Raw genomic sequence first — 27,092 nt, forward strand, 5'->3', positions numbered from 1 at the left:
TAATATGAACTACAGGGGGGAAAGAACACAAGCCAGAAGAGGGAAAGATCAGGTTAAAGAATATTTAAATAAATTAGATGTATTCAGGTTGGCAGAAGCTGACGAAATTCAACATATTTAAAGAATTAGCTGAAGCAATCTCAGAACCATCAAGCGATCATTATCAAGAACTCATGGAAAAGTGGTGAGGTCCCAGAGGACTGGGAAGGGTGAACATGTATCTATCTTTAAAAACAGAAACAAAGAGGACCCGGGGAGTTATAGACCAGGAGCCTAACTTCAATGCCTGGAAAGATACTGGAACAAATTATTAAACAATCAGTTTGTAAGCACCTGAAGAATAATAGGGTGATAAGTGTGTGGGAAATTGCTGTTGACCTAACCCCTTCCCATTCTGCGGCACAATCTACGCACTGTATGCAACATATGCAAGAGCTGTAACGCAAGAGGCCTACAGGCCTGTATCCTATAAGACTTGGTTTAAGCTAAAAGCATTTATGTATGCTAGGCTGTGGCACTTGACCCAGATAATGGACTAGGCCAATCTCTAACTAGAAAAGAACCAAAGGGCCTCCGGAAAAGTCCCTAGCTGTCCATTATATGCACCCTCCACCCTGCAAAAGTCCCTAGTCAAAATGCTGCCACAGCAAACCGCAGATCTTAATAATAACAAGGTGTGTCAGCACTGTGCTAATTATGAAACTGTCTTTCCATTATTCCTTATAAGGCTTTATTAATAATGCTTGAGCGGTGGGGGAAAAAATACTAATAAGGAAATGCATCATGTGGCTTGGATTTGGACCTATATAAGACTGGTTTTATAGGGACAGGAGAAAGAGAGACCAGGGTGGCACCTGCGTGTGACCATCTCTGTCTCCCTCTCCCTGCATGCTTGTATTCAATAAAAGGCCTCAGACTGTTTGAACCAAACAGATGGTGTGACTCGTTTTCCACAACATAAGTAATAGCCAAACAAGTCATGCCAAACCAACCTAATTTCCTTTTTTGACAGGACTACTAGCCTAGTGAATAGCAAGGAAGTTGTAGACTTGATACATCTTGAAGTTGGTAACGCTTTAGACATGGTCCCACATCAAATTTTCACAAGCAAACTAGGGAAATGTGAAATTACAATAAAATGGGTGCACAACTTGTTGAAAGAGTAGTTATACATGGTTTGTTGTCAAATTGAGAGGCTGTAGCTAGTGGGATCCTGCATGGGTCTCTCCTAGGTTTGATACTATTCAATATTTTCATTAATGACTTGGATGATGGAGTGGAGAGTATGTTTATAAAATTTGTGCATGATCCCAAGGTGGGAGAGATTGCAAGCCCTTTGAAAGACAGGATTAGAATTCAAAATTTCCTTATGAGAGAATTGGTCTGAAATAAACAAGATAAATTCAATAAGACGTGCAAAATATGACATTTAGGAAAGAAAAATCAAATACACAAATACAAAATGGTGAATATCTGGCAAGGTGCTAGTACTGCCGAAAGGGATATGAGGGTTATAGTGGGTCACAAATTTAATATGAGTCAACAATGTGATGCAGCTGTGAAAAAGACAAATATCATTCTGGGTGTCTTAACAGGAGTGTTATATGTACGACCTGAGCGGTAATTGTCCTGCTCTACACAGCCCTGGTGAGGTCTCAGCAGGGGCACTGTGTCCAGTTTTGGGCACCACACTTTAAGAAAGATGTGGATAAAATGGAGACAGGCCAGAGGAGAGAAAAAAGACCATCAAAAGGTTTAGAAAACTTGACCTATGAGGAAAGTCTTGAGAAAAGAAGACTGGTGGTGGAGGGGATCTGATAACAATCTTCAAATAAGTCAAGGGTTGTTATAAAGAGGACTATGATCAATTGTTCTCCATGTTACTGAAGGAAAGACAAGAAGCAATGGGCTTAATCTACAGTAAGGTAGATTTTGGTTAGATACTAGAAAAAAACTTTCTAACTATAAGGATAGTTAAGCTCTGGAATAGGCTTCCAAGGGAGGTTGTGGAATCCTGTCATGGGAGGTTTTTATGTACATGTTAGATAAATACGTGTCAGGGATGGTCTAGGTTTGCTTAGCCCTGCCTCAGTGCAAAGGGCTGGACAAGATGATCTCTCAATGTCCTTTCCAGCTTTACAATTCTGTGGTTCTAAAAGAACATTATAGATGGTAGTGCAGTATTGTGGGTATTTAATATTGAGTGAGTGTTTACAACAGAAATAAACTAATGTATGTGAAAGCTATTAAAATTATTGTTTAATTCTATATGCGATTCAAAATGTACGTATGAAAGTAGCATGCAGAAAATATTCAAAACAAGGTCATGTTGCTAAAAGCAAAATCTCTGACAAAGCAATCTGCTGTGATTTCTTTAATCTTCAACTCCTGCTTCAAAAAGATGTCAAACAGCAGTCTGACCACACTGATAAGTCGTGGCATGGAGGCTGAAGCAGAAGGATACTGTGTTCCTGATCTTACAACATGCATTTAGGCATAATCTAATTTGGGCCTGCTATATCCAGTCTGAATCAACTTCAGGATGGTTTGTAACCAGAATGAATTCTCAATAAAACTGAACTATACACCGAAGATATGGCACAAAATGAGTCTTTAATCTCTTTTCAAATGCATTTCTGAAAGTTAAGAATCTAGTAGCAGAAAGTCCATCCCATCAAGTTTCTGATAGGCAGATACTTTAACATGGTAGTAAAAGCTGAAGTAAAACTGTCATTGACTGCTTCATACATCTGGACTTCGAGCCTTGCTAGCACGAAAGGTCATTCATCTTGTAATAGGCCAACTATGGGCTTCTCCTTCCTGGAGAGCAACTATAGTTGTGTGAAATTCTCATAAATGAATGCTTTGAGATTTGGACTGCTGTTAGTGGAGAGTTAGATGAGATGAACAGTTGGGCTCTGCTCTGCAAAGCGCCACTTTGAAAATGGCAATGTGGTGTTCCATGTTAATAGCATTCAACTGAATCCATATAAAATTTGCTTAAATACCAAACGAATAGGGTTTTTTCTGGCTGCCATCTCTTCAAACTCAGCATGGGTTCTGAAAGTCCATCTGTTGTTTGCTTCTCATACATCATCACTACTTGTAAAGATACCGCAGGCCAGTTGAATGCTTGGTTGCACTTCTGCCTCCCCAAAGTCTTGAAATTGTGCCCTATGTTACACCTGCACAACCCACTGATTTTACACAGGTCTAACTAAGGCCATAGTTTGGACCAGAGATGTTACACAATTGTCAACAAGAAACCAAGTGAGCTTGCAGTGTCACTACTTGTATCCTGCATGTAGGGAAATGCATTCTTGTAATGGATAATTTTTACTTTTACAAGTTTCAGATTGCTTGCTTGCTAGTCATATAGTAAGTCTCTGTGTTTGTCTGTTACTACTTTTGTTTTATAGATGCTAATAGCTCAGTCACTGCTGGATGAGGCATACTGCTTTCCGAACTATTTGTTCTTAAGTGAATTTGAAAATCAAAAATTACATTGTTATTGTGTGTAACATTTCATCTTGCTTCTTTTCTTCTGTAAAGATGGAGCCTGGAATTCAGAACCCCAGAAAGTAGTGAAATTAGGGGTTCTGCCAGTTAGAAGTCTACTTATGATGGAAGATACCATTTGGGCTGCGTCTGGTGGACAAATTTTTATAATCAGTACTGAGACACATACTGTAGAGGTAAATGCTTTTACAAGTATTATTTGCGTATTGTGCCATGAAACACTATTATTCTAAATAACAATGGATAGACTTTAAGCATTAAAATTTGGTTCAGAGAACCTATAAAATCCACTGAATCCTCTAAGAGATGTAGTTTTTAGTTGTTTAATTTTTTTTGGTTAGATTTCACTTTCTCTGCACTTTGAACTTCTCTTATATTGGCATTTGTTGTCAATATAATTCATATGGATTTTTGTCTGATTTTTACCCCCTTAAATTGTCATGTAACTTCTGGAAATTCAGAGTATTTTGTGTAAGGACTAGCTCTAAAAGCTAGACCCACGAGAGCTGACAGAGAGAGAGAGTGAGTGCTGGAAATCAGCATGAGTTGTCTACTAATTTGAAACCAGGACTCTTGGGGTACATATATACAGTAACTGGGAGGTGTGGTTCCCAGTTTGGGTGGACATATATGTGCTAATTCTAATGCTGCTCAAGCTAGAGCACTAAAATTAGCACTATAGCTGCAGCTGCACAGGTGATGCTCGGGCTAGCTGCCTGACTACTATCCGTTAACGAGATGAGATAAGGAGCTTGGCTTGTTTAATCTAACAAAATGAAGGAGGAGGGAAGATATGATTGCTCTCTATAAATACATCAGAAGGATAAACACCAGGGATGGAGAGGAGTTATTTTATTTAAGGGCCAATGTTACCACAAGAACAAATGGATATAAACTGGCCATCAATAAATTTAGCCTTGAAATTAGATGAAGGTGTCAAATCATCAGAGGAGTGAAGTTCTGGAACAGCTTCCCAAGGGGAGCAGTGGGGGCAAAAAACCTAACTCGTTTCAAGACTGAGCTTAAGTTTATGGAAGGGATGCTATGATGAGATTGCCTACAATGGCATATGGTCCATCCACAATTGCTGATAGCAAATATCTCTAATGGACAGAGATGGGACGTTAGATGGGGAGGACTGTGAGTTACTACAGAGAATTCTTTCCTCGGTGTCTAACTGGGTGACCTTTCCCATATGCTTAGGGTCTAACTGATCACCATATTTTGGGTCGGGAAGGAATTTCCCCCCAGGTCAGACTGGCAAAGACCCTGAGGGGAAGGGGGTTTGCCTTCCTCAGCAGCAAGGGGCATGGGTCACTTGCTGGTTTGAACTAGAGTAAATGGTGGATTCTCTATGACTTGAAGTCTTTAAATGAAGAGTTGAGGATTTCAGTAATACAGTCAGAGGTTAGGGTTCAATTTCAGGAGTGGATAGGTGAGGTTCTGTGGCCTGCAACATGCAGTAGGTCAGACGAGGTGATAATGATGGTCCCTTCTGGCCTTAAAGTCTTTGAATTTATGAAACTCCCGTATGGCTAGCCCAAGCCACAGCCCTTGCTGCTATGGCCCGAATGCTGTCTTTAAGAACTGGCTCAAACAAAGCTACTGGGCAGACAACCCTGAAAGACAAGCTTGGGTCCAAGTAGTCTCTAAGGTGCCACAAGTACTCCTTTTCTTTTTGCGAATACAGACTAACACGGCTGCTACTCTGAGTTCTGCTTCTGTGCAGCTAGATGTGGCTTTTTGCCTTGTGGAGACTTCTTAACACACCCATAATCCTCCCTGTCTTCTCTCCTCAGCCACCAGTAAAATCTTCCTGTGTCTGATTGTGGCAGGTCAGTTGAAGCAGTGAATATATTTGGGGGGTGTGGGGAACTTCCATCACAAGGCTGATTGGCCAAGTACCAATGTGGAGTGCTCTCTTTTTAAGTGATCAATTCAAATTAGCAACAATAAGTGAAGACTTTTATCTGCCAAAAAGTCCTTGGACACGGTTTCAGCTTTTTTCACATCCTGAGAGCTGTCAAAGGAAAGGAGGGAGTCAGGCAGCATATTCCTCCATATCTTTCTTCCCTTCCCTACTGCTCTTCCTTGTTGCAGGTTTATATCCCCACATACTCTGGGACCCAGCTGTACACTACCTCAGTAGGCTCATTGACATTCCTCTCACAGAACTGCTTGGGCCAAATTCTTACATGATTTGCATATAGCCAAACTGACATCATTGATTTCAGTGGAGTTGCATGTGTGTGACCGGGAGGAGAATTCACTCTAGACTGTTCTCTTAAGCTAGCTGTTAGATTGGGTGGCCCAGTCCCAAAGTGCTGTTCCTCTTCATAGGTACAGTGGCTAGTGCAGGAGCATTTGGCTGAAGAAGAAAGGATCTTTCATGTTTCTTTTACACTCAGAATAGGGAAAGGAATACTGGAGGATGAATTCCAGTGAATCATGCTGACTTCTGTAGAAACCAGGTCTCCCTTCTTTCAAGACAGATGGAATTTCGAGGGTCCAGGCAGTTATTCAGGATTGTTCTGCCAAAGAGATTTACACCCTATGCCTGTTCCAGATTTTCCACCACTCTATCAGGGGCATGGCTTAGTGGCCTAAACATAGGGGGCTTAAATCCTAACAGGAATAAGTCTTTCCTTCCCCCTGCCAGGAAGATACTTTATATTCCATGAATTTTACGACATGGAATTCTTTCAGATGAGAGTCTGCGGTGAGAGCTACAGTCTCCTTGCTTGTGTGATTTATTATTAATTTTGTTTCACTGTTGATCGTGGTTCTCCTCACTATTGTCTGTTTGGTATGCTTGGATTCACAGCTTGGAGGGTGATAGTGAGTTTTCTGCTTCCTTCTTTCTATGGTCACAGTTGCTGGGATACTTGTTTGAGCTGAGTGAATGCTCCCACTTTTCAATTTTTTTCTATTTTGTCTTTCTTTTAACATGTTTTTTTGCTTGTGTGCATGGCTTCATGTGGTTATGGGAAAGGTGAATTGGTGGGAGATTGAGGTGAACTACCTATGAGTAGTTTCAGAGTAGCAGCTGTGTTAGTCTGTATTCGCAAAAAGAAAAGGAGTACTTGTGGCACCTTAGAGACTAACAAATTTATTAGAGCATAAGTTTTCGTGAGCTACAGCTCAAATGCATCCGATGAAGTGAGCTGTAGCTCACGAAAGCTTATGCTCTAATAAATTTGTTAGTCTCTAAGGTGCCACAAGTACTCCTTTTCTTTTTACCTATGAGTAGGAACCTTTACAGGGCATAAGCCCTGGGATATCTGAAGCTCTTAAACAGCTTGGTAAATCCCCTTGTCTCTCACTGAGACATGCCCTGAGTGACTCCTTTCAATGAGAAGGGACATGAAGGAGGAATGAGCATTCTCTACCCTGCAGCAAAGCTTCTGCTTTAGCTGGATAAGAATGAGGCAGCTTGGATGCACTCAGCTGGTAATATTGTTAAAGCATTCCTCCAGGGCAGAGACCAAGCTTCCTGGGATAGGATGCTGTGCATCTGTGCATCACTAGTTCATGTGTAGAAATGATAATGCCAAATTCTCATCCCACACCTCTTCCTGATGAGGCACTGCCTGCCTTTTAGGGATCTCATTTTCATATATTGCCTCAGCCAGCAATCCATGCCTTTACTGTGTGTGGAACTCCCTCTCCTCTGAAATCTATCTTACTCCACCTCTCCCTGCTTTTTCAAAGCACTCTAAGCCTTCATTTCTCATGCTGTTGTTGTTTTTTTTAAATGACCACAGTTGGCCCTTTATATATTTCTGTTGGCTCTCATTCCCCACCCCCTTTTTTCTGTATGGATTGGGCTCCCTCAAATTAATTTTGTTTTAATGTAAATAATATGTTCTAATGGTAATGTTTCAGTGTGTTTTTGGAAATGGCACAGTGCCCTGAGCCCCTTGGCCAGGGATACTTTGGAAAGCAAGGAATTGCTGTTGCATAAGGTTAAGGATCCCAGTACACATTTAGCCCAAGTGTAGGGGTTTGCCCTCGCCCACTACTTTCTCTCCCACTAATGTAGTATTTAGCATTCTGGGTCCTGTTTCCCTGCAGACCTCCCACCAAAAGGTGGCAGCATTTCAGTATTGCTGTTGGGTCTAGACCCTGATCCTGTGGTTATCTCTGTGCAAACAGACTCATGCAGGATTGAGGCCTCACTTGTAAAATATCTCAGTATTTTATGGGCTGAAAGTCACTGTGTAAATGAAAAATAATCCTATTTTTCAAGACTTGGCTAATTATAAACAAACTACTTTAGTTTGGAAGATTTAAGTGGAATGATCTGAAATGTGTTAAACAAACAGAAATTTCCTGTGTTTATGTTGCCCAAATATTGTAATTTTTTTAAAATAGCAAAAGTCAATCACCATTTCATGAACAAAGAGACCCAATATCTGGAGCTTGCTATGCTTGAGAAACGATGGTTCAGTTTTTGGCACAGCTATTTAGGCCTGGAATCACAACTGAGTTTGCACGGTGCAAGTGGGCAACCTCTAAAAAGAAAGCATTCAACTATGCAATACACTGTCAAAACAATAGTGGGCCATGTCAGGCTCCAGTGTTGGAAAGACCAACTGTGGCATCCAAAATGTGTTCTGCAGCTCTGTTGTTGCTATAGAGTTGAAAGGAGCATCTGAGGGAAAAAAACCTGGGCTTTGAATAGAAGGCAGAGAGGGAATGCTCTTATGAAAACTCAAGAAGGGGAAAATGTAAAATGCTAAACTGAGAACTTGTGATTGTTTACATAAAGATTGGGGATAGATCCGGTTTTGTCACTCATAGTTGCCCTGCTTGTTATATGAACTAAATTCTTTAAAGATAAAAATCAATTACTGTATTTCACATGGGCAATGCAGTCAATGTAGATGCCAACAGCTACTTTCAGTGAAAAGATTTATGCACTGGCAAAAGAATGTCCAGGTTTTCAGTACATTCCTGCTCCTACTCAAAATTAGAAGACCATTTGGTTGAGAAGAATGGCTTTTTGTGCATGGCAATTGATTTTTTTTTCCTAGATGTCTCAGATAACTACAAACAAAAGCACACACTATGTGGTAGTTTAATGAATTAATTGGTAAATACAGATGAGTTAGAGACTCCGATGTGAATTGTTTGCAGTTGTGCTAATAGAATCATCTTCCTGCTCATGGTCAGAGCAGAACACTTCAGAAATGGTTCATTTTTAAATTTTGTATCATTAGTTTAATTACCTGCCTGATCCAAAGCCAGAAGTCTAGAAATGAGCTTTGGTCTTTGGATCAGTCCCTAAAAGGATTTAACAACACACATTTGACATCATAATAATTATGTGTGGTACTATAAAGCAAAAGCACATTATTTTTCAAGCCATGATTGTCATGAAATTTTTACATGTACTATGGATGTATCAGGAAATTCACTCATAAGAAGGATGAGCAGCTTTCCCAGGGTTTCTGCCTGCAATGTGACAAATGAATGTCTCCAACTCTTACTCTGTTAGACAAATGATAGATTTATATTTTTAAATTGTGTATCTTATTGAAGAAAAACTGAGATGAGGTAAGATAGACAGTTTAAGGAATGGGAAAATGTACAATACCATGCATCATTAAGTGTCCAGTTTTTCTATGCTATTTGAGTAAAAATGTCACTTTAAAATTGTAGATATAAATGCATACAGCAGAGATGCTCTCCTTGCCTTCTAGAGTGTGGTCACTAATGAAGGCCAAAAGGTAATACAGTTTGACTCACCAGAATTGAGAATGTGAGCATAACTTAACAGCCAAAAAGACACCTTCTCTATTCATTTACTACAACCGGTGCACTTGAGGAATATTATCGTTCCTTAAAAAAAAACAAAAAAAACCTCCCCCTCAAAACCCACTAAACAACAATCATGAAAATAGGAATAATAAGAGAAGATAGACTATATTCTCTTCTGTTACACTGATGTGGGTCTGGAGTAATTCTATTGGCATAAGTGGAGTTACAGTTGTCAGGGATGTCAAGTAATGTGACAGTGACTGAAAGGAAGGATGACTCATTGGTTAGGACATTAGTAGAGGAGTTGGGAGATCCAGTTTCAATTCCCTATTCTCCCACAGACTTCCTGAGTGACGCTGGGCAAGTCACTTAGACTATCTGTGGCTCAGTTTCCCATCTGTAAAATGGGGATAATAAAACGTCCCTACCTCACAGGGGTGTTAATGAGGATATTTTAAATTGTGAGATGCCCAGATACTATAGTGATGGGGCTCATAAAAGTACCTAAGATAGACTGAGAGCAGAATTTGGCCTGATGTGAGTGATCTTTGAGAAAGGTGTGGATTAGATGCTGACGCTAAATGACCAGAATGTAATACGATCTGCTTAAGAACCATAAACAGGGAACGATTATTTTTAAAACGTGAGAATAAAATTGAGAGTGTCTCTCAGTATTGTCAGACATAGAACAGTTATATACTCGTAAATCTTTGAGGCTGAATCCATGCAGGGGAGGTATTTGTCATTTATGCATTACAGGGATTCTTTATTGGATACAAACAGCTCTGTATACTCCAGTAAGCAGCCTGCTGGCACAACACGTAAAAAACAACAACAATCTGTTACTTCAAAGATGATTCACTTGTAATGGTGAAGAGGAAACAAGTTCCAAATGTTATGGCCAAACTTTGCTTTTAATGATTGAAGGGCTTCAGTTACACATGAGAGTTCTCTCTCATACCTTAAAGACAGGACACAGATTGGGTCCTGCCTCATAATGGAAACCTTGCTGGAGCTAAGGGAGAGTTCTTGTAATTGGCCAGAGTGGTTACTTATTTCAGGAGTAATCACTATGTGACTCCAGATTAAAGTGGCCATGCACAATTTGAACAGTAATTATATTCTCTAGTGAACAAATTATCTCAGTTAAACTAGCTCTCCTGCATTTTGATCAATTTAAGAGTGACATGGGCTTTCTACGTACGCCTGTGAACCCGCTGGACACAGTGCAGGGCCTTGCCTTCAACAGAAGATGAGAGCGCTCACCACTCTGGCAAGAGGCACCCATCATCTTAAAGAACCAGGCTCATAAATTACCAACATTTATAAAGCTCATACCTAATAAAAAAGAAAGTAATAATATTACATAAGACTTAGATATTAATATATGGTTTCAGAGTAACAGCCGTGTTAGTCTGTATTCGCAAAAAGAAAAGGGCTGAAATTGTGGAAAAGAGCATCACTTGCCCCATAACCTCATTGTTAGTCTCTAAGGTGCCACAAGTACTCCTTTTCTTTTTTCTATTAATATATGTAATTGATCAAGTAATAATGCCTTTAGATCCTTAAATAATCTACCTTTTAAAGATCAATTTATCCCTAATCTCGTCGTCCATTTTACTCAGTAGAAACAGAATTAAATAAAAGACCGGAAGGAAAATCCTTGATATTATTAATGTATTTTATTTCTTTGGTAAAGAAATAAAAATGGAGTAATTGAGTTCCCCACTGAATCCTCCCAGGGCTAATATTTGTAAATCAAAGGTCATTTTAGCCTCTAGGATTTTAATCCTGTTTCACCTTCTCCTCCATATAGGGTGTCCTCTAAAGCAGGGGAGATTGAGTGAATTTTCCGCATAATGAAATGATTGGGAATGTTAAATTTGACCCTTCTTAATGTGTACTTTTGTTCAGATATCCTTATCTCAGGGAGGTCAGAATTTTCTCAGTGACAACAAAATCTACAGGGACATTTTGTTATATATTTTTATGATTAGGTGCTAGGTTATGTCATAGCCACCAATCTTACGCTAATAGGCTATTTCCTGCTATATATATTTAGGGCCATGAAAGACTGAGGCCATATTTTCAGTATATCATGATGATATTCAAAACTTAAAATTGTTCTTTCAAAAGAAAGTTAATTGACTGGTTTGTTCAAAGAGAAGTTTAAAATAAGAGAGATTATGCATAGGGACTGTCTTTTAGTTATGTCTTTGTAGTGCACCTAGTGGAGGGGGCGCTAGTTCATGATTAGTGCTCATAGGTGCGTTGGTAATGCAAATAAAAATAACTATTAATAATTACAATAATAATGGTTGGATCACTATGGTCAACATTTGGCAGATTAGTAATGCCACTGTGTGAAGTATGAAAGAGATTGAGATGAAGGAATTAGCAAGAGTGTGTGTGGAGATACCTGGGCCCTTCAAAATGACTGGGAGTCTTTTCCCATTTACTGGGTAAAATGGTGGGCAGGCACAGAAACCCAGTCCAAAGGGGATTTAAGGCAACTGAAACTCCTAGCAGAAAGCAAAATCCCACCCAGGGAAGTTAAAAGTGCACCAGGAGAAGTTACTGTGACTGATTCAGTCTCAGCGCAGTGATGCTCTGTTCTGCCTTCCAAGTGAGTGTTTGTCTGTACATTCCACCCAAACCCAGGCCATGTTTACACTAGGGAGTCGTACAAAATACCCTACTGGTGGACGCTGTACTGCAGATTCAACTAACATGATGGCGAAAATAAGTCTCGGGAGCCTTGTCTGTACTTGTGTTCCCATTGAAGCTACGAAACAGAAATGAAGAATTCCTGTTAAGTAACAACTGTTATCAAATTCTAAATTCCCAGGATGTAATCAGATGAGGGGCTATAAAATTTTAGTGGCGAGAGCTTGGGATTCCCTATTTAATAGTTATGCAGTTTTTTCTAAAACAAGTGGCAATGAAAACTAACACTGTATATGCAGCAAAGTCAGGACTTGCTCTAGTGGAGCAATGGGATCAGGCAACCTGGCACTCTACACAGAGAATAAAGGCACATTTCCTACTCTGAGAAGTTCATAAGTACAAATGAATGCTCTGTCATTGGTGCATCTGTTATAGATCCTTTGTCTTCTTTGTCTTTTTTATAGCGCCATTTTGAAGCTCATCAAGAAGAAGGGATGGTGATCTCACACATGGCTGTTGCAGGAGTGGGAATCTGGATTGCTTTCACATCTGGATCTACACTCCGCCTGTTCCACACTGAGACACTGAAACACCTCCAGGACATTAACATTGCCACTCCTGTTCACAATATGTTGTCAGGTAACTGCATTCTACACTCACGTTTTTGTTTTGGCTGAGTCACTCACCTGTTATTCTTCTACAGTATCTCATAGATGTGGGCCTGAACTAGAACCCTAGTTTCATACTTTTAATTGTATCTAAATGTCAGCTGTGCAGCTAGAGTCTATCTCTCTTGAATAGTTGGGTAATGTGTATGTCAGATCATGAGATACTATGAGAGTTAACAGAAAGACAATCTATTAAGAAACTAAAGAGCAGCTTTTGTAAAGGTAAATCATGCCTCACCAATCTGTTAGAATTCTTTGAGTGGAACAACAAACATATGGACAAGAGTAATCCAGTGGATATAGTGTACTTTGACTTTCAGAAAGTCTTTGACAATGTCCCTCACCAAAGGCTCTTAAGCAAAGTAAGCAGTCATAGGATAAGAGGGAAGATCCTCTGATGGATCAGTAACTGGTTAATACAGGAAACAAAGGGTAGGAATAAAAGGTCAGTTTTCAGAATGGAGAGAAGTAAATAATGGTGTCCCACAGGGGTCTACCGGGACCAGTCCTGTTCCTCATATTCATAAATGATCTGAAGAAAAGAGATAAGCAGTCAGGTGGCAAAATTTGCAGACGATACAAAACTACTCAAGAAAGTTCAGTCCAAAGCAGACTGCAAAGAGTTACAAAGGGATCTCACAAAACAGTGTGATTGGGCAACAAAATGGCAGATGAAATTCAATGTTGATAAATGCAAAGTAATTCACACTGGAAAACATAATCCTAAATGTACATAAAAATGATGGGGTCTAAATAAGCTGTTGCCACTCAAGAAAGAAACCATGGCGTCATGGGGGAGGTTTAGATTGGATATTAGGAAAAACTTTTTCACTAAGAGGGTGGTGAAACACTGGAATGCGTTACCTAGGGAGGTGGTAGAATCTCCTTCCTTAGAGGTTTTTAAGGTCAGGCTTGACAAAGCCCTGGCTAGGATGATTTAACTGGGACTTGGTCCTGCTTTGAGCAGGGGGTTGGACTAGATGACCTTCTGGGGTCCCTTCCAACCCTGATATTCTATGATTCTATGATTGTGTATAGTTCTCTGAAAACATCTATTCAGTTGCAGCAGCAGTCAAAATAAATCTAGCAGAATGTTAGGAATCATTAAGAAAGGGATAGATAATAAGACAGAAAATATCATAATGCCACTATATAAATCCATAGTACACCCATACCTTGCATAATGCATGCAGTTCTGGTTACCCCATCTCCAAAAAGATATATTAGAATCCGGGGTGCTGAGAGCTATTGAAACAAATTGTAAACCCTGTATGTGATGGAAACCACTTCAAGCCAGGGGAAGCTGCTGCATTCCCAGCACCCATAGCTCCACCTATGATTTGAATTGGAAAAGGTAAAGAGAAGGACAACAAAAGTGATTAGCAGTATGGAGTAGCTTCCATATGAGGAGATCTTAAAAAGACTGGGACTTTTAAAAGCTTGGATAAGAGACAAATAAGAGAGGATATGTAGCAGTGCAAGTATGACAGTACGGTATGCCATACCAGCAAGATATTTATAGCCAGTACTGCGTATCGGAAAGACATAGGAGGAGCCAGCAGCCTCACACCAGCAGCTCCTCTGGCATGGCTGTACCACCCTCTGCCCCTTCTCCCCTACTCTTCCACGGAGCTGTGTCTCCTCCGTCTGTACAGCAGCAGCCCCGCCGGAGGACAGGGCTGGGTGGATTGGGCTGGGGCAGTACAGCCACCAGAGGAGCTGCTGGCATTCTGCTCCTTTCCCCGCTGTGGTTTCAAGTGACTGTCATAAGTAGGATATCAGGCTAGGACTGTTGGTCTTTTCTAATATCATAGAATCATGGAACTGGAAGGGACCTTTGAGGTCATCTAGTCCAGTTCCCTGCACTCATGGCAGTACTAGGTATTATCTAGACCATTCCTGACAGTTGTTTGTCTAATCTGCTCTTAAAAATCTCCAATGATGGAAATTCCACAACCTCCCTAGGCAATTTATTCCAGTGCTTAACCACCCAGACAGTTAGGAAGTTTTTCCTAATGTCCAACCTAAACATTCCATGCTGCAATTTAAGCCCATTGCTTCTTGTCCTATCCTCAGAGGTTAAGAAGACCAATTTTTCTCCCTCCTTCTTGTATCAACCTTTTATGCCCAATGAACAGCTAGGGATTCCCCTTTATATAAGGGAATCCCAGGGTGGCATAAAGCCACTGGCTGCCAGGTGCCCGACACAGGGGCTGTTACAAACTGGCAGGCTAGCACAGCCCCAAGTCTGCTCAAATATATACCAGGAACAGAACCAGCACTCACTTGCCCTGGGATTTGGGGGACTACAATGGTAAGTGGCTTACAGACAACTTTGACCCACCACACAGGATTCCTGTGCTGAGCTTGACTGCACCTAAGAGTCAGGATTAATTTTCTTGTTAGAACTGAATAATTGATAGCACAATAAATTATATTGTTACATATGTCACTGTACATTCAATCTTTTCCTACAATAGGATATAAATAATAAAATCGGTGCTAAAATAGTCCATCTGATAAACTCTCAAAATAGAATAGCTTTGCCCATATTTCAAAAGGGTACATGTAAAAATATATGTATATACATGCACAAGTAACACACGAACACCCTAATTTGTATATCCATTGCACTGTATCTGGGCCTTGAGTGACTGAAAGCAAAAATGCATTTTTGCATGCATCTCTTTCCAAATTTGAGCAATTAGTTAGAGATTACTTTTCCTAATACTTATTGGTTATAACTTGATGGTGTCCACACTGCACACCGTGACATGCAAAAGCAGCACTGCACACAGAACATCTACTCTTTATTTAACAGGTTGCTAGAATTACAGCTAATCCTTAATCATAATTTCATTAAAGGTAGCTATTCTCTTTTCTTACAATGACATTTTGTAATCCTATTCTGAAAACAATTATTTGTAATAGAAAGATTGTTTTTTGCTATAACGATTAAAATGGCAACCCAGTTCAGTAAAACAATTACATGTATGTTTAAAATAAACTACAGAAAATAAAAGGTTGAAGGTCTTACTCCAAATGTTCTTTTGTTTATGTAGGTTTCTTTCTATTTCTTTCTATTACCCTATGGGATTAAGAAAAGGAGTACTTGTGGCACCTTAGAGACTAACAAATTTATTAGAGCATAAGCTTTCGTGAGCTACAGCTCACTTAGCTGTAGCTCACGAAAGCTTATGCTCTAATAAATTTGTTAGTCTCTAAGGTGCCACAAGTACTCCTTTTCTTTTTGCGAATACAGACTAACACGGCTGCTACTCTGAAACCTGTGCCTATGGGATTAAGTTAATGTGTTAAACCATGTGCTCACATTCACAGCTACACAGCTACCAACAGTAAAGCTTGTAGATGATAGCAAAATAATAGTTTTAAAGCAGAGATTGCATGAGTTAAGAATAAGAAATGTGACCTCTGTACTGACTATAGAAAGGCTTCGAAGGGTCTGGGATTCCTGAAAAGAAAGAGGGGAACTGGTTTTGCAAGCAGGGTTGGCAATTTAACAGGGAAAAACTAGTTTAGAACAGGGCACTGGTAAATAAACTGGGAAAAATAAAATAATTACTAGAATATACTAGTGAAAATTACTGGGAAATATCTAGCAGTTTGATAATAGTTTTTCAGTATATATAATAATTAAATAATATTGAAAACTGAAATATTAGTCATGATAGGTGAAAGTTCCTTGAGAAAATACTGAACTAAAAAGTATAGACATTCAGATGTTCAGTATTATATTACATATTATGCCTCCTGCAGTTTTACTTTTTATTTGTACAACCCTAAATTAATTTCCAAATCTCCAACCTTATGTAACCACAATTTGAATATGTAACTACAATGAAGTGTAATGTGGTGTGCACTAATGAAAGTTTTTAAAATAAAAAATGCCTTGAACTGGAATTGGTAGTTTTTCCCATGGCAGTAAAAACCATTATTTTATCTGATAAAAAACACCTCTGGTATGTGTGCCATCCCTTTTTGGAAAGTAAGCAGGAGGAGGTTTTGACACAAGGGGCTGATCAACACTTGGAAGAGACAAGGGGAGTCTTTCGCTGGGAACGCGGAAGGAAGCAAAGGGGAGAGACTTTCACTTAGGAAAGACAGTGGGAAGTACCAGGAAAGGGAAAAGCAATGGGAAGGAGGGAAACGATTAGAATAGGGTTGCCAACTTTCTAATCGCACAAAACCGAACACTCTAGTCCTGCCCCTACCCTGAGGCCCCGCCCCCTCCCTGCCATTTCCTGAGGTCCCGTCTCTGCTCACTACATTCCCCCTCCCTCGGTGGCTCACTCTCCCCCACCCTCACTCACTTTTACTGGGCTGGGGCAGGGGGTTGAGGTATGGGGGGGAAGGGCTGTAATGAGGATGCGGGCTCCAGGGTAGGGCCAGAAATGAGGGGTTCATGGTACAGGAGGGGGCTCCAGGCTGGGGAGTTGGGGTGCGGGAGGGAGTGAGGGTTCCAGCTGGGGTGCAGGCTCTGGGGTGGGGCCGGGAATGAGAGGTTTGGGGTGTAGGAGGGGGCTCCAGGCTGGGGGTCGGGGCCAAGGGATTCGGAGTGTGGGAGGGGACTGAGGGTTGAGGCAGGGGGTTGGGTTGCAGGAGGGGGTATGGGCTCTGGGGTGGGGCCAGGGATGAGGCGTTCAGGGTGTGGGAGGGGGCTGTGGGCTGGGGCGGGGGCTTGAGGTGCAGGGGGTGTGAGGGCTCTGGCTGTGGGTGCAGGCTCTGGGGTGGGCCCAGGGATGAGGGGTTTGGAGTGCAGGAGGGAGCTCCAGGTTTGCGGGGGGCTCAGGGCTGGGGCAGGGGGTTAGAGCTTGGGGTTGGGACGCAGGCTTACCTCGGCAGCTCCCAGTTAGCAGTGCAGAGGGACTAAGGCAGGCTCCCTGCCTGTCCTGGCACTGCGCTGTGCCCAGGAAGCAGCCAGCAGGTCTGGCTCCTAGGCAGGGGGACCAGAAGGCTCCGTGCCCTGCTTTCGCCCGCAGGCACCACCACCCAAACTCCCATTGGCCACGGTTCCTGACCAATGGGATTGCGGAGCCGGTGCTCAGGGCGGGGATACTGTGCGGAGCCCCTTGCTCCCCCCCACCACCTAGAGCCTGACCTGCTGGTCTCTTTTTGACTGGGAGTTCCAGTCGAAAACGGGACACCTGGCAACCCTAACTTAGAAAGGATTGTTCAGGAGAGGTTGGACATGACCTGGCATGAGGAGGAGGGAGGAAAAGGCAGAGTTGGCCATGATGGAAAGGGCAACTTCTGTCGGGAGATTGACATTTCCTCAATTATTCACAGTTCATTAAGTGTTTGGAAACAATTATTGGCCAAAGTAGAATAATAGAATTTAGCCTGAAATCTGGCTACATGCCTCTCTGCAGTGGAATTTAGGCTTATGCCTGTTATTCATTTATTTTCAGTCAGTCTCCTTGTCAAAGTTCTCCAAGTCCAAAGTGTTTCAATGGTATTAAAATATAGGGTTTCATTTTTCTTTCCAATTCTCCCTATTTGTACGTAAGGATGATATTCAGATCACTTGCACCCATGTGCCCCCAAGTGCAGCTTAGCCCAGCACTGGGGAAGGGGGTGGGGGAAGCCAGTGTGCTGCTTTGATTTGAACAATGATCAGTTTTTTGGCATTGAATGTATTTTTTTCCCTTAAACAGAATAGTGTATAAAATTTTAGATTTAAAAAATAAATCCCTTTGTTACCGACTTACTGTCTCACGTACCTACTATATATTGCATTAGCTTCAAAATAAAGCTCCACTGTAAATGGTGTCATTAATATCTCTTCGTTTTTACAGTGCTCTATTAAGAGTCTATTCTAAATTGTATGCAACTCCCACACTGAAGGCTGGTTTCTGAATTTTCTTCTTGCTCTGTGTTTAAATGAGCCATTCCACTTAATTTGTCCTATTTGTGCAAAAGGATGAGGATCAGCATAAACAGAAGATTAACACTAAGTTAATATTTCCTACAGTGGTGCAAAGAAAGTGTTGAATTCCTTGTTGAAAATGTTTGTTCTCTAAAGGAAAAAAAAGTCATCTTGAAAATATTTAGTTTAAGCTGTCATTGCCATGGTAATAAAATAGGCTGATGTAATTGATGTAATTGACCAACATTTTCCTGTAAAAGAGTTTTGGCTATTTTTAATATCCTCTGGTGTAATTCTCAAAACTTTAGGGTTTTTTTTTTCCTTTCAAAAACCTCTCCTGTGAGCCAAAGCGTTTTTTAAGAGTGGAAATTGTGCAGTAAAAATGCTACAATAGCATCCATTTGAAACATAAAATGCATTCCAATTATTCAGTAGCAGTTCTTGGATCTATGAGCATGATCCCACAACACTGTAACCAAAAAGGTTAAAAGAGAGGGAAGTAGGTTGTTTGCATAATAAATTTGCTCAGAGCCTTTTACAATTAAAAACAAAAACAGCCAAAGACCACGTCAGACTGTGTGTAATATACTAGGAGCTCAAAAGGAGTGGAGTGAAATGACTGCATTTTTAAAAGTCTTTTATTATAACGTGTTGTGCTGAGAAATGCTTAGGGGTGTGTGGGCATTTGATTCATGCTGTCCATCCAGGGCTCGGATGTGTGCTGCGATGGAATGTTTGTATTTTAAATGGAACAACCCAGTTAATTGTATGCCGTTTGACAGAGGCTCATTAACATGCAAAAAAGAAGAGTGAGTAAAAGCTCACGGTTTATTGAACTCGGGGATGAGAAGAACGGGGGGGAAGAAGTTAGTCTAAAAATCCTCCTAATGTGCCTATGAAAGAGAATGTTTGCTACAGGAAGAATAGACCCAATGTCGTGACAAGTCTATCAAGAATCTGGACTCCTTGGATCAGATTCTCAGCGCACGAAGGGGCCGTAAAACCAGCTTAACTGGCTCCCTGGGGATTTGCTGTGATTCTGCTCTTCTTTACCTCAGTAGATCTATTGTGGTTAATGGAATTACATTTACTGTAGAACCAGTATGAGTGAGAGGAAAATTATAATCCTTTTGTCTGTCTCCTACTGCTCCAGGAGGGAAAGGTCACTGAATTATATGGCTCTGCTGAAATAACACAACACAAAGTAATTTAGCATTACGTTATCACCATTTTATTGCCATCTGAACACAGCTTTGAATATCATGGCCTGCCTTCCCTGTCGCAAAGAATGTTCCTGTTCTACCTTGGGAAAGGTAACATTGCAACCTACTGCAAAGTGCAGGGTAAGGCAAGAGTGAAACGTGGAGGAAATGGCAGAGGAAAGGATTGTCTTTCTAATAACTGCAAGCTGGCAGAGTTGAATAATAAAAAAGCAGACATAGCCCATAACAAACATGAACCAATAATAGTGTTGTGTTTTTCTCCATCTGATACGTTGTCAGGGAGGTATCTGATAGCTTCTGGTTGGGGAGGTGGTGCCAGGGGAGAGGAGATCTATAGTGGAAGGCAGTTACTCCCATGATCTTGGGAGCTCCTGAATACTGCCATTTATGGGCTGGATGTTTGTTGTATTCTGGCCCTTTAGATGACTTATGTGACTCAAAAGGAACAGGAATCAGGTAGCTGAGAGTTCCTCTGGTGCAGGAGAGTTCTCAGTTGGTGTCAAACGAGCACCCGCACACTTCAGCTCCAGAGGGGAAGTGGCCTGAGCATGCTCCAATCTATCTATGTTCTGTGGGTGCACTGTTGTTTAAACGTAGTCAGCTGACATAAATTAGAGCTCCTAGATTACTCAGATTTATCCAGGGGCTTAGTGCAACACAGCCTCACCCTGGGAATCAGGGAACTATAAATGGTGTCCTGATAGATCCCTTTCTCTGCTGCAGGGCCTATATTTTTAATGCAATGGAACGTATGGGAGTGGATTAGGTTGCAGGAGATGAAACGGGTGAGGGATGTAATGGGGGTCCTGGTATGGGGAAAAGATGAAGCTGGGAGAACTGTCAGTTTCTAGAATACTGGAAAGTTTAAAAATAGCAATTGTTTTAATTGCAAGATACCAGCAAACACAAGGGGATTAGAACCCAGGATCTTCAGCTCAGTACACCCCACTACCACTATAGCCAAAAGAGGAACCCCTTTAGCTGGCAACAGAAGAGGTCTAGTAGCCTTTGTAGAAAAGACACTAGGGGTGACATGAATATACCAATTGTTATATAAGTTGCCTTTGAGGGCAAACTTGTGCCCAGTATATTTGGTCCACAGTTCAAATAGGCAATTTTGCAACAACCCCTGTCACAATTCATCTAGTCTTCTTACAGCATGTATACTATGCTTCCTTGTTAACAAGGTGTTTTTAGAGTATTGCTAATTAATAGTCACACTATACACATGCCACATTTTTATTAATTAGCTTGTGGTTTTTTTTTCATGGTCACACATTTTATTTTTCCATAAAGAACACTGATATTTAAATATCCTCAAACCAAACAGTTTCCCAGGTGTTTTTAAAATTTATAATACGGTCTGTCCTTTGAGAGAGATTCTGCTGACCCTGAAGTATCTGATTTCTTTGTGCTTATGGATGATGACAGGTTACCTATTTAACAAATGGGTAATTTCCGTTCATTATCCTCTAACATTCCAAGTGTGTTTCCTGGAAACTGATGAGAAGGAGAGACAAAGAAAAAAAATTTTCTCATTTCCTCTCTATAGAAAATAAAGTACACTCATTTGTAGTTAATAAACCCTCACTGCTGTTAAAGGTTGTTTTTTTTTATCAAGTTGCCATCTTAAAAAAGAGTAAAAGGAGGGAGAGACATGAGGATAGTCTGATACAATAAGCAGCACTGTCGGCTTTTAAGCCAGTTTAATTTGCAGGTTGGGCCAGATGCTGCAGCAGAATCTGTGCAGGGGCATCCTTGCATAGAACTGACTGCAGAGGGCTCTGTGAAGGGGCAAAAGTTTCACTTACACATATCCAGTTGCAGGACTGGGGTCAAAAGCTGATACTTGAGGAAGATAGATGGAGTCTTGAACCTGGAAAAAACAGAATAAATGAGCCTGCTCAATTAAGCATGTCCATAAGTCTTCGCAGGATCAGAGACTTATTAAGTTTACTAGTTTAACAATACCATTAAGTATTAATGCAATTTCATCTGAAAGATTTAATTTAAAACAGGAATAATAATATTTAGCTTTTATATTTATTACCTTCTCTCAAAGCCTGTAATGGTGAATATCTTCTTGTTGTAGATGTTTTCAGATAGAACATATTAAATTAATCAGGGGCCATTGCTTGTTTGCATTTGTTTCCCCCAGGGATAAAATAAATAAACTTTAAAAATCACAAATTTGCATACCATAGCAAGATTGCAAACCTTATTTTGCAAATAACAAGTAAAACCTTTTTATGAGTGGTTTTATTTAGCATCACGTGTTACTATAAGTTATGTCAAAAATACATACTCACATGCAGATGTTTCCTGCTTTCCCAAGATTTCAAAGCAAGCACTTTTCCTTTTGACCTCACTTTTAGTGGTTCATGCATAAGATTGTGTTCTATATATAGGACTCTAGGTTGCCTGCAAATCACATACTGTTTTCACATATGGAAATAATAATGTTACTTCACAGGTGCAAATTACTAGTTGGAATTCGCTTCAAGGCTAAAGTGTGAAGACAGGAATTGAAATTTTTTCCCAGTGTTGAACACCCTAAAAGGCATTGCAGATATTACATATCCAAAGATGGTATATATTTAGGAACATTAGCTTGTTTGCATTATGGATGAGTTAAGCCAAGAAGAAAGTCAAGGAAAGTGTGGGCCCCTTACTGAATGAGGGAGGCAACCTAGTGACAGAGGATGTGGAAAAAGCTAATGTACTCAATGCTTTTTTGCCTCTGTCTTCACGAACAAAGTCAGCTCCCAGGCTGCTGCACTGGGCAGCACAGCATGGGGAAGAGGTGACCAGCCCTCTGTGGAGAAAGAAGTGGTTCGGGACTATTTAGAAAAGCTGGACGAGCACAAGTCCATGGGGCTGGATGCGCTGCGTTTGAGAGTGCTAAAGGAGTTGGTGGATGTGATTGCAGAGCCATTGGCCATTATCTTTGAAAACTCATGGCGATCGGGTGAGGTCCCGGACAACTGGAAAAAGGCTAATGTAGTGCCCATCTTTAAAAAAGGGAAGAAGGAGCATCCTGGGAACTTAGGCCAGTCAGCCTCACCTCAGTCCCTGGAAAAATCATGGAGCAGGTCCTCAAGGAATCAATTCTGAAGCACTTAGAGGAGAGGAAAGTGATCAGGAACAGTCAGCATGGATTCACCAAGGGCAAGTTATGCCTGACTAATCTATTTGCCTTCTATGACGAGATAACTGGCTCTGTGGATGAGGGGAAAGCAGTGAACGTGTTGTTCCTTGACTTTAGCAAAGCTTTTGACACGGTCTCCCACAGTATTCTTGCCAGCAAGTTAAAGAAGTATGGGCTGGATGAATGGATTATAAAGTGGATAGAAAGTTGGCTAGATTGTCGGGCTCAATGGGTAGTGATCAATGGCTCCATGTCTAGTTGGCAGCCGGTATCAAGTGGAGTGCCCCAAGGGTCATAAATGATCTGGAGGATGGTGTGGATTGCACCCTCAGCAAGTTTGCAGATGACACTAAACTGGGAGGAAAAGTAGATACGCTGGAGGATAGGGATAGGATACAGAGGGTCCTAGACAAATTAGAGGATTGGGCCAAAAGAAATCTGATGAGGTTCAACAAGGACAAGTGCAGAGTCCTGCAATTAGGATGGAAGAATCCTATGCACCGCTACAGACTACATACCGAATGGCTAGGCAGCAGTTCCGCAGAAAAGGACCTAGGGGTTACAGTGGACGAGAAGCTAGATATGATTCAACAGTGTGCCGTTGTTGCCAAGAAGGCCAATGGCATTTTGGGATGTATAAGTAGGGGTATTGCCAGCAGATCAAGGGACATGATCGTTCCCCTCTATTCGACATTGGTGAGGCCTCATCTGGAGTACTGTGTCCAGTTTTGGGTCCCACACTATAAGAAGGATGTGCAAAAATTGGAAAGAGTCCAGCGGGAGGGCAACAAAAATGATTAGGGGACTGGAACTTGACTTATGAGGAGAGGCTGAGGGAACTGGGATTATATAGTCTGCGGAAGAGAAGAATGAGGGGGGATTTGATATCTGCTTTCAACTATCTGAAAGGGGGTTCCAAAGAGGATGGATCTAGACTTTCTCAGGGGTAGCAGATGACAGAACAAGGAGTAATGGTCTCAAGTTGCAGTGGGGGAGGTTTAGGTTGGATATTAGGAAAAACTTTTTCACTAGGAGGGTGGTGAAACACTGGAACGTGTTACCTAAGGAGGTGGTGGAATCTCCTTCCTTAGAAGTTTTTAAGGTCAGGCTTGACAAAGCCCTGGCTGGGATGATTTAGTTGGGGATTGGTTCTGCTTTGAGCAGGTGGTTGGACTAGATGACCTCCTGAGGTCCCTTCCAACCCTGATATTCTGTGATTTTATGATTCTAAGCCACAAAATTCAGATTCTGCTCTTGAAAATCCCCAAATTCAGAGGTGTTTGGAACCAAGGATTTGGTTCATTTTGGTCTATTCTAAAGATATTTGCCAAATTTGGACATCTGGAATCAATTGTTTATTTTGAGATGTTCTCAAGTTCAGAGATAACTAGAAATGATTTTGGTTTATGTCCATCCCAAGCTAAGCCTAATGAAATTGTGCAATTCTGAAAATCATAATTAGTATATAGAAATAATATCTGCATAATATCTGAGTATCAAAGGCAAGCTGATAGTAGATGATGTGAGTTTGGTTTGGTGAGTACCATGTATAATACTTACTGTTCTTTGCTTAGTAGGTTCTTTGTTTCAACAAGGAAATGTGTTGGTTTATTAATGTGTTTTTATTTGCCTTCTCTTTCACAAACAGATCAAGGCTGTAGGCTCTGGCATCATTCTGGGTTATGATGAGTTTTCTTCTGATAGATGTCTTCTATTGTCCATTTTCATCCAGCTGCCATCATTTTAATGCCATCTACCCTCTGACTGTAAGGGTAGAATTTTCAGTCTCCTTCAAGGCTGTCCCTCTGATCAGCCGTGAAGGGATCACGCTTATATACTCCCCTTTGGAAACCTAGCACATCTCCTCCTTAATATTTCAGCTAAAAATATTAAACTTTCACAAGACACACAATAATTTACTTGTAGACATACAACTTTAATTGTATGCTAAGATGACTTCTTATTGTTTGCTGTACCAGAGAGGGAGAAAGAGAGAAACTAATATTATGGATTTTTTCATTATGCCTGATTTATATTTGTAAGTAGATTTGACTAGCACTGCTAAATGTTGCTTTGTAAGACCATATTGTTTCTCTCACATGCTTTTTGATGACTGTTTTGTCTCTTTCATCCTTACACATTCTAACATGCCATTTTCTCTCCAGTGCTTTTGCTCTCCAGTGCTCACCAGGCTTTCAATTAATTAATCAAAATCTTCTGTCTCCTATTTATTGTTCTCAAACTTTTTTTTCGAAGAGTACTTGAAAATTTCTGAGGGTCTCGGTGGACCACTTAATGATCTTTGCAAATGTTGTTTGTACTGTTAGCTAACTATTGTAAAGCACTTTGGATAAAAGCGCTATATAAAAAAACCCTTAATAATAATTAACGGTTTTTTTGGTTCTACAAATAAAAGCTCACAACTCATATTTTGGTATCAGTGGTCTTACCTTTCTAATGCAATGGATGTGCCTTCTCTTCCCCACCACAGCAGCCCCCGAGCTGGGGCTGGGAAGGAGGGCCATCTCTCCCTGGCAGCCGCAGCCCTGGAGCTGGGGAAAGTCACCTCTTTCTCTGACCGCCACAGCCCTGCACGTTACAAATTCCCCCCACCCCTTCTTCTCACCCCACTGCCCCCTCCTACCTACCCCTTATCCCCCCCCCCCCCCTCGGCCACCACCTCATCTTACATGTGCATCTTCTCCAGGGTCCAGGCACCTAATTAGTGGAGCCACACCTGCCTGGCTTTGTTTCCATTTATGCGGGAGGTTGATAAAGACTTTTTGAAAGTCCATGTGCATTGAATCAATCAGTTATCTTTTTTCCCCCTCAAAGGCTATGAGGATTTTGAGCAATCCCAAAATGCACCAAGTTGTTACAGAAAAGTAGAAAAATATGCAGTTATGCTCAGGAAATATGGACAGTGTTGAGGCTTGAACACAGTGTAATACTGTAGTCTTGTGTAATTCTATTGTGTATTGTGTAGTATTATATATTGTAGGGTGGCTATGAAGAATATGTAAAAGTAACCTGTTTGTAAAAGTAATATATAGCTGATTACTTTCTACTGTAATGCAGGGTTTTATAAGAAAACACAAGTTGAACTACAGCATTTCAGAAGTAATTTCATTTCATGCGAGTTATATGGCATGCAGGTAAAATTTCAAGGCCTTGCTTCCACAAAATATTTAAGCTTCTGCTTAAATGTTTTGCTGAATCGGAGCCTATAACAATGTAATTATGTGCAGTTTACTGTAGGTTACCTTTACCAAATCAAAGGTTATATCTGTTAAATAATGCAGCTCTCCCTGAATTTCACAGGACAGCAACGTGTTTCTGTGACCAGTCTGCTGGTGTGCCATGGGTTATTGTTAGTTGGAACAAATCTGGGTATTATAGTAGCACTACCAGTGCCTCGTTTGCAAGGAATTCCAAAAATAACGGGTAAGTAAAATTTTTCATATATTTTTGAATGATGGTATGCTGAAGACTGGCTTTTCAGTACATTATTTAGTCAATAAATCAAGTAAATATGTAAAATTTTATGTATTGTATAGGCATGGTTTGAGCTTTTTTATGAGTATTTGTTGAGCCTACTTAGTTTTATAGTATATCTGTAACATATTTCTATTGTCTTCTGTTATTTTTGCTTTATTAAATCAACATCCATGACTACAACTGTTGTTGTTCTTTTGAGGCAGAGTGGGATGGAGGTTAGCTCTTCAAGCCATGTATTACGGAGGGGGAAAACCTCTGTGTCTAAGATTGGAACAGCCTTTCCACTGTAAAGAGAAATGTTGTTCTCCTCTACAGTTTTTTGGAAATGTTATATCAGAATGCAAACTGGCATGTAGGTAGGGGAGGAGAGTCAGAGGGAGTGTTTATTTCCAAATTTGGAGAAAAATGGCATACTGGATTTGGAGAGATGGGAATTGAAAGTTCAGTGTTTGTCCTGACTGGTTATTTTTGTGACCTGATCGCTGCATAACATTGAGTCCTTGAAATGTAAAATTTGACTTACTGGTTAGCTTTTCACAACTATAGCATTTGGGGGCCTGCTGAAGAGACAAGATACCTTATTTTGGGAGTTATTCATTTCTGAGATAGGAACATCAGAACTCTGCCAACATTTTGGAAACATTTCAGTTCTGCTCTTCACTATCATAACAAAACAAGGTTCAAAAAAGTGTGCTGGATGTGGCATATGTGAAGCTACA

At 40.7% G+C, this 27,092-nt stretch overlaps 1 protein-coding gene across 5 annotated transcripts in view; it reads left to right on the forward strand.

Annotated features, from left to right (window-relative positions):
• Positions 1-27,092, forward strand: part of ARHGEF10 (Rho guanine nucleotide exchange factor 10) — a 193,433-nt gene that overhangs the window by 156,226 nt on the left and 10,115 nt on the right. For all 5 annotated transcript variants that reach the window (XM_038397350.2, XM_038397348.2, XM_038397349.2 and 2 more), the window contains 3 exons: positions 3,553-3,695; positions 12,414-12,588; positions 26,197-26,319. In XM_038397350.2, coding sequence (XP_038253278.1) covers positions 3,553-3,695; positions 12,414-12,588; positions 26,197-26,319 — 441 coding nt within the window. The remainder of the gene's footprint in view (positions 1-3,552; positions 3,696-12,413; positions 12,589-26,196; positions 26,320-27,092) is intronic.

This window comes from Dermochelys coriacea, chromosome 3, assembly GCF_009764565.3.
Source record: "Dermochelys coriacea isolate rDerCor1 chromosome 3, rDerCor1.pri.v4, whole genome shotgun sequence".
Taxonomy (NCBI): Eukaryota; Metazoa; Chordata; order Testudines; family Dermochelyidae; genus Dermochelys; species Dermochelys coriacea.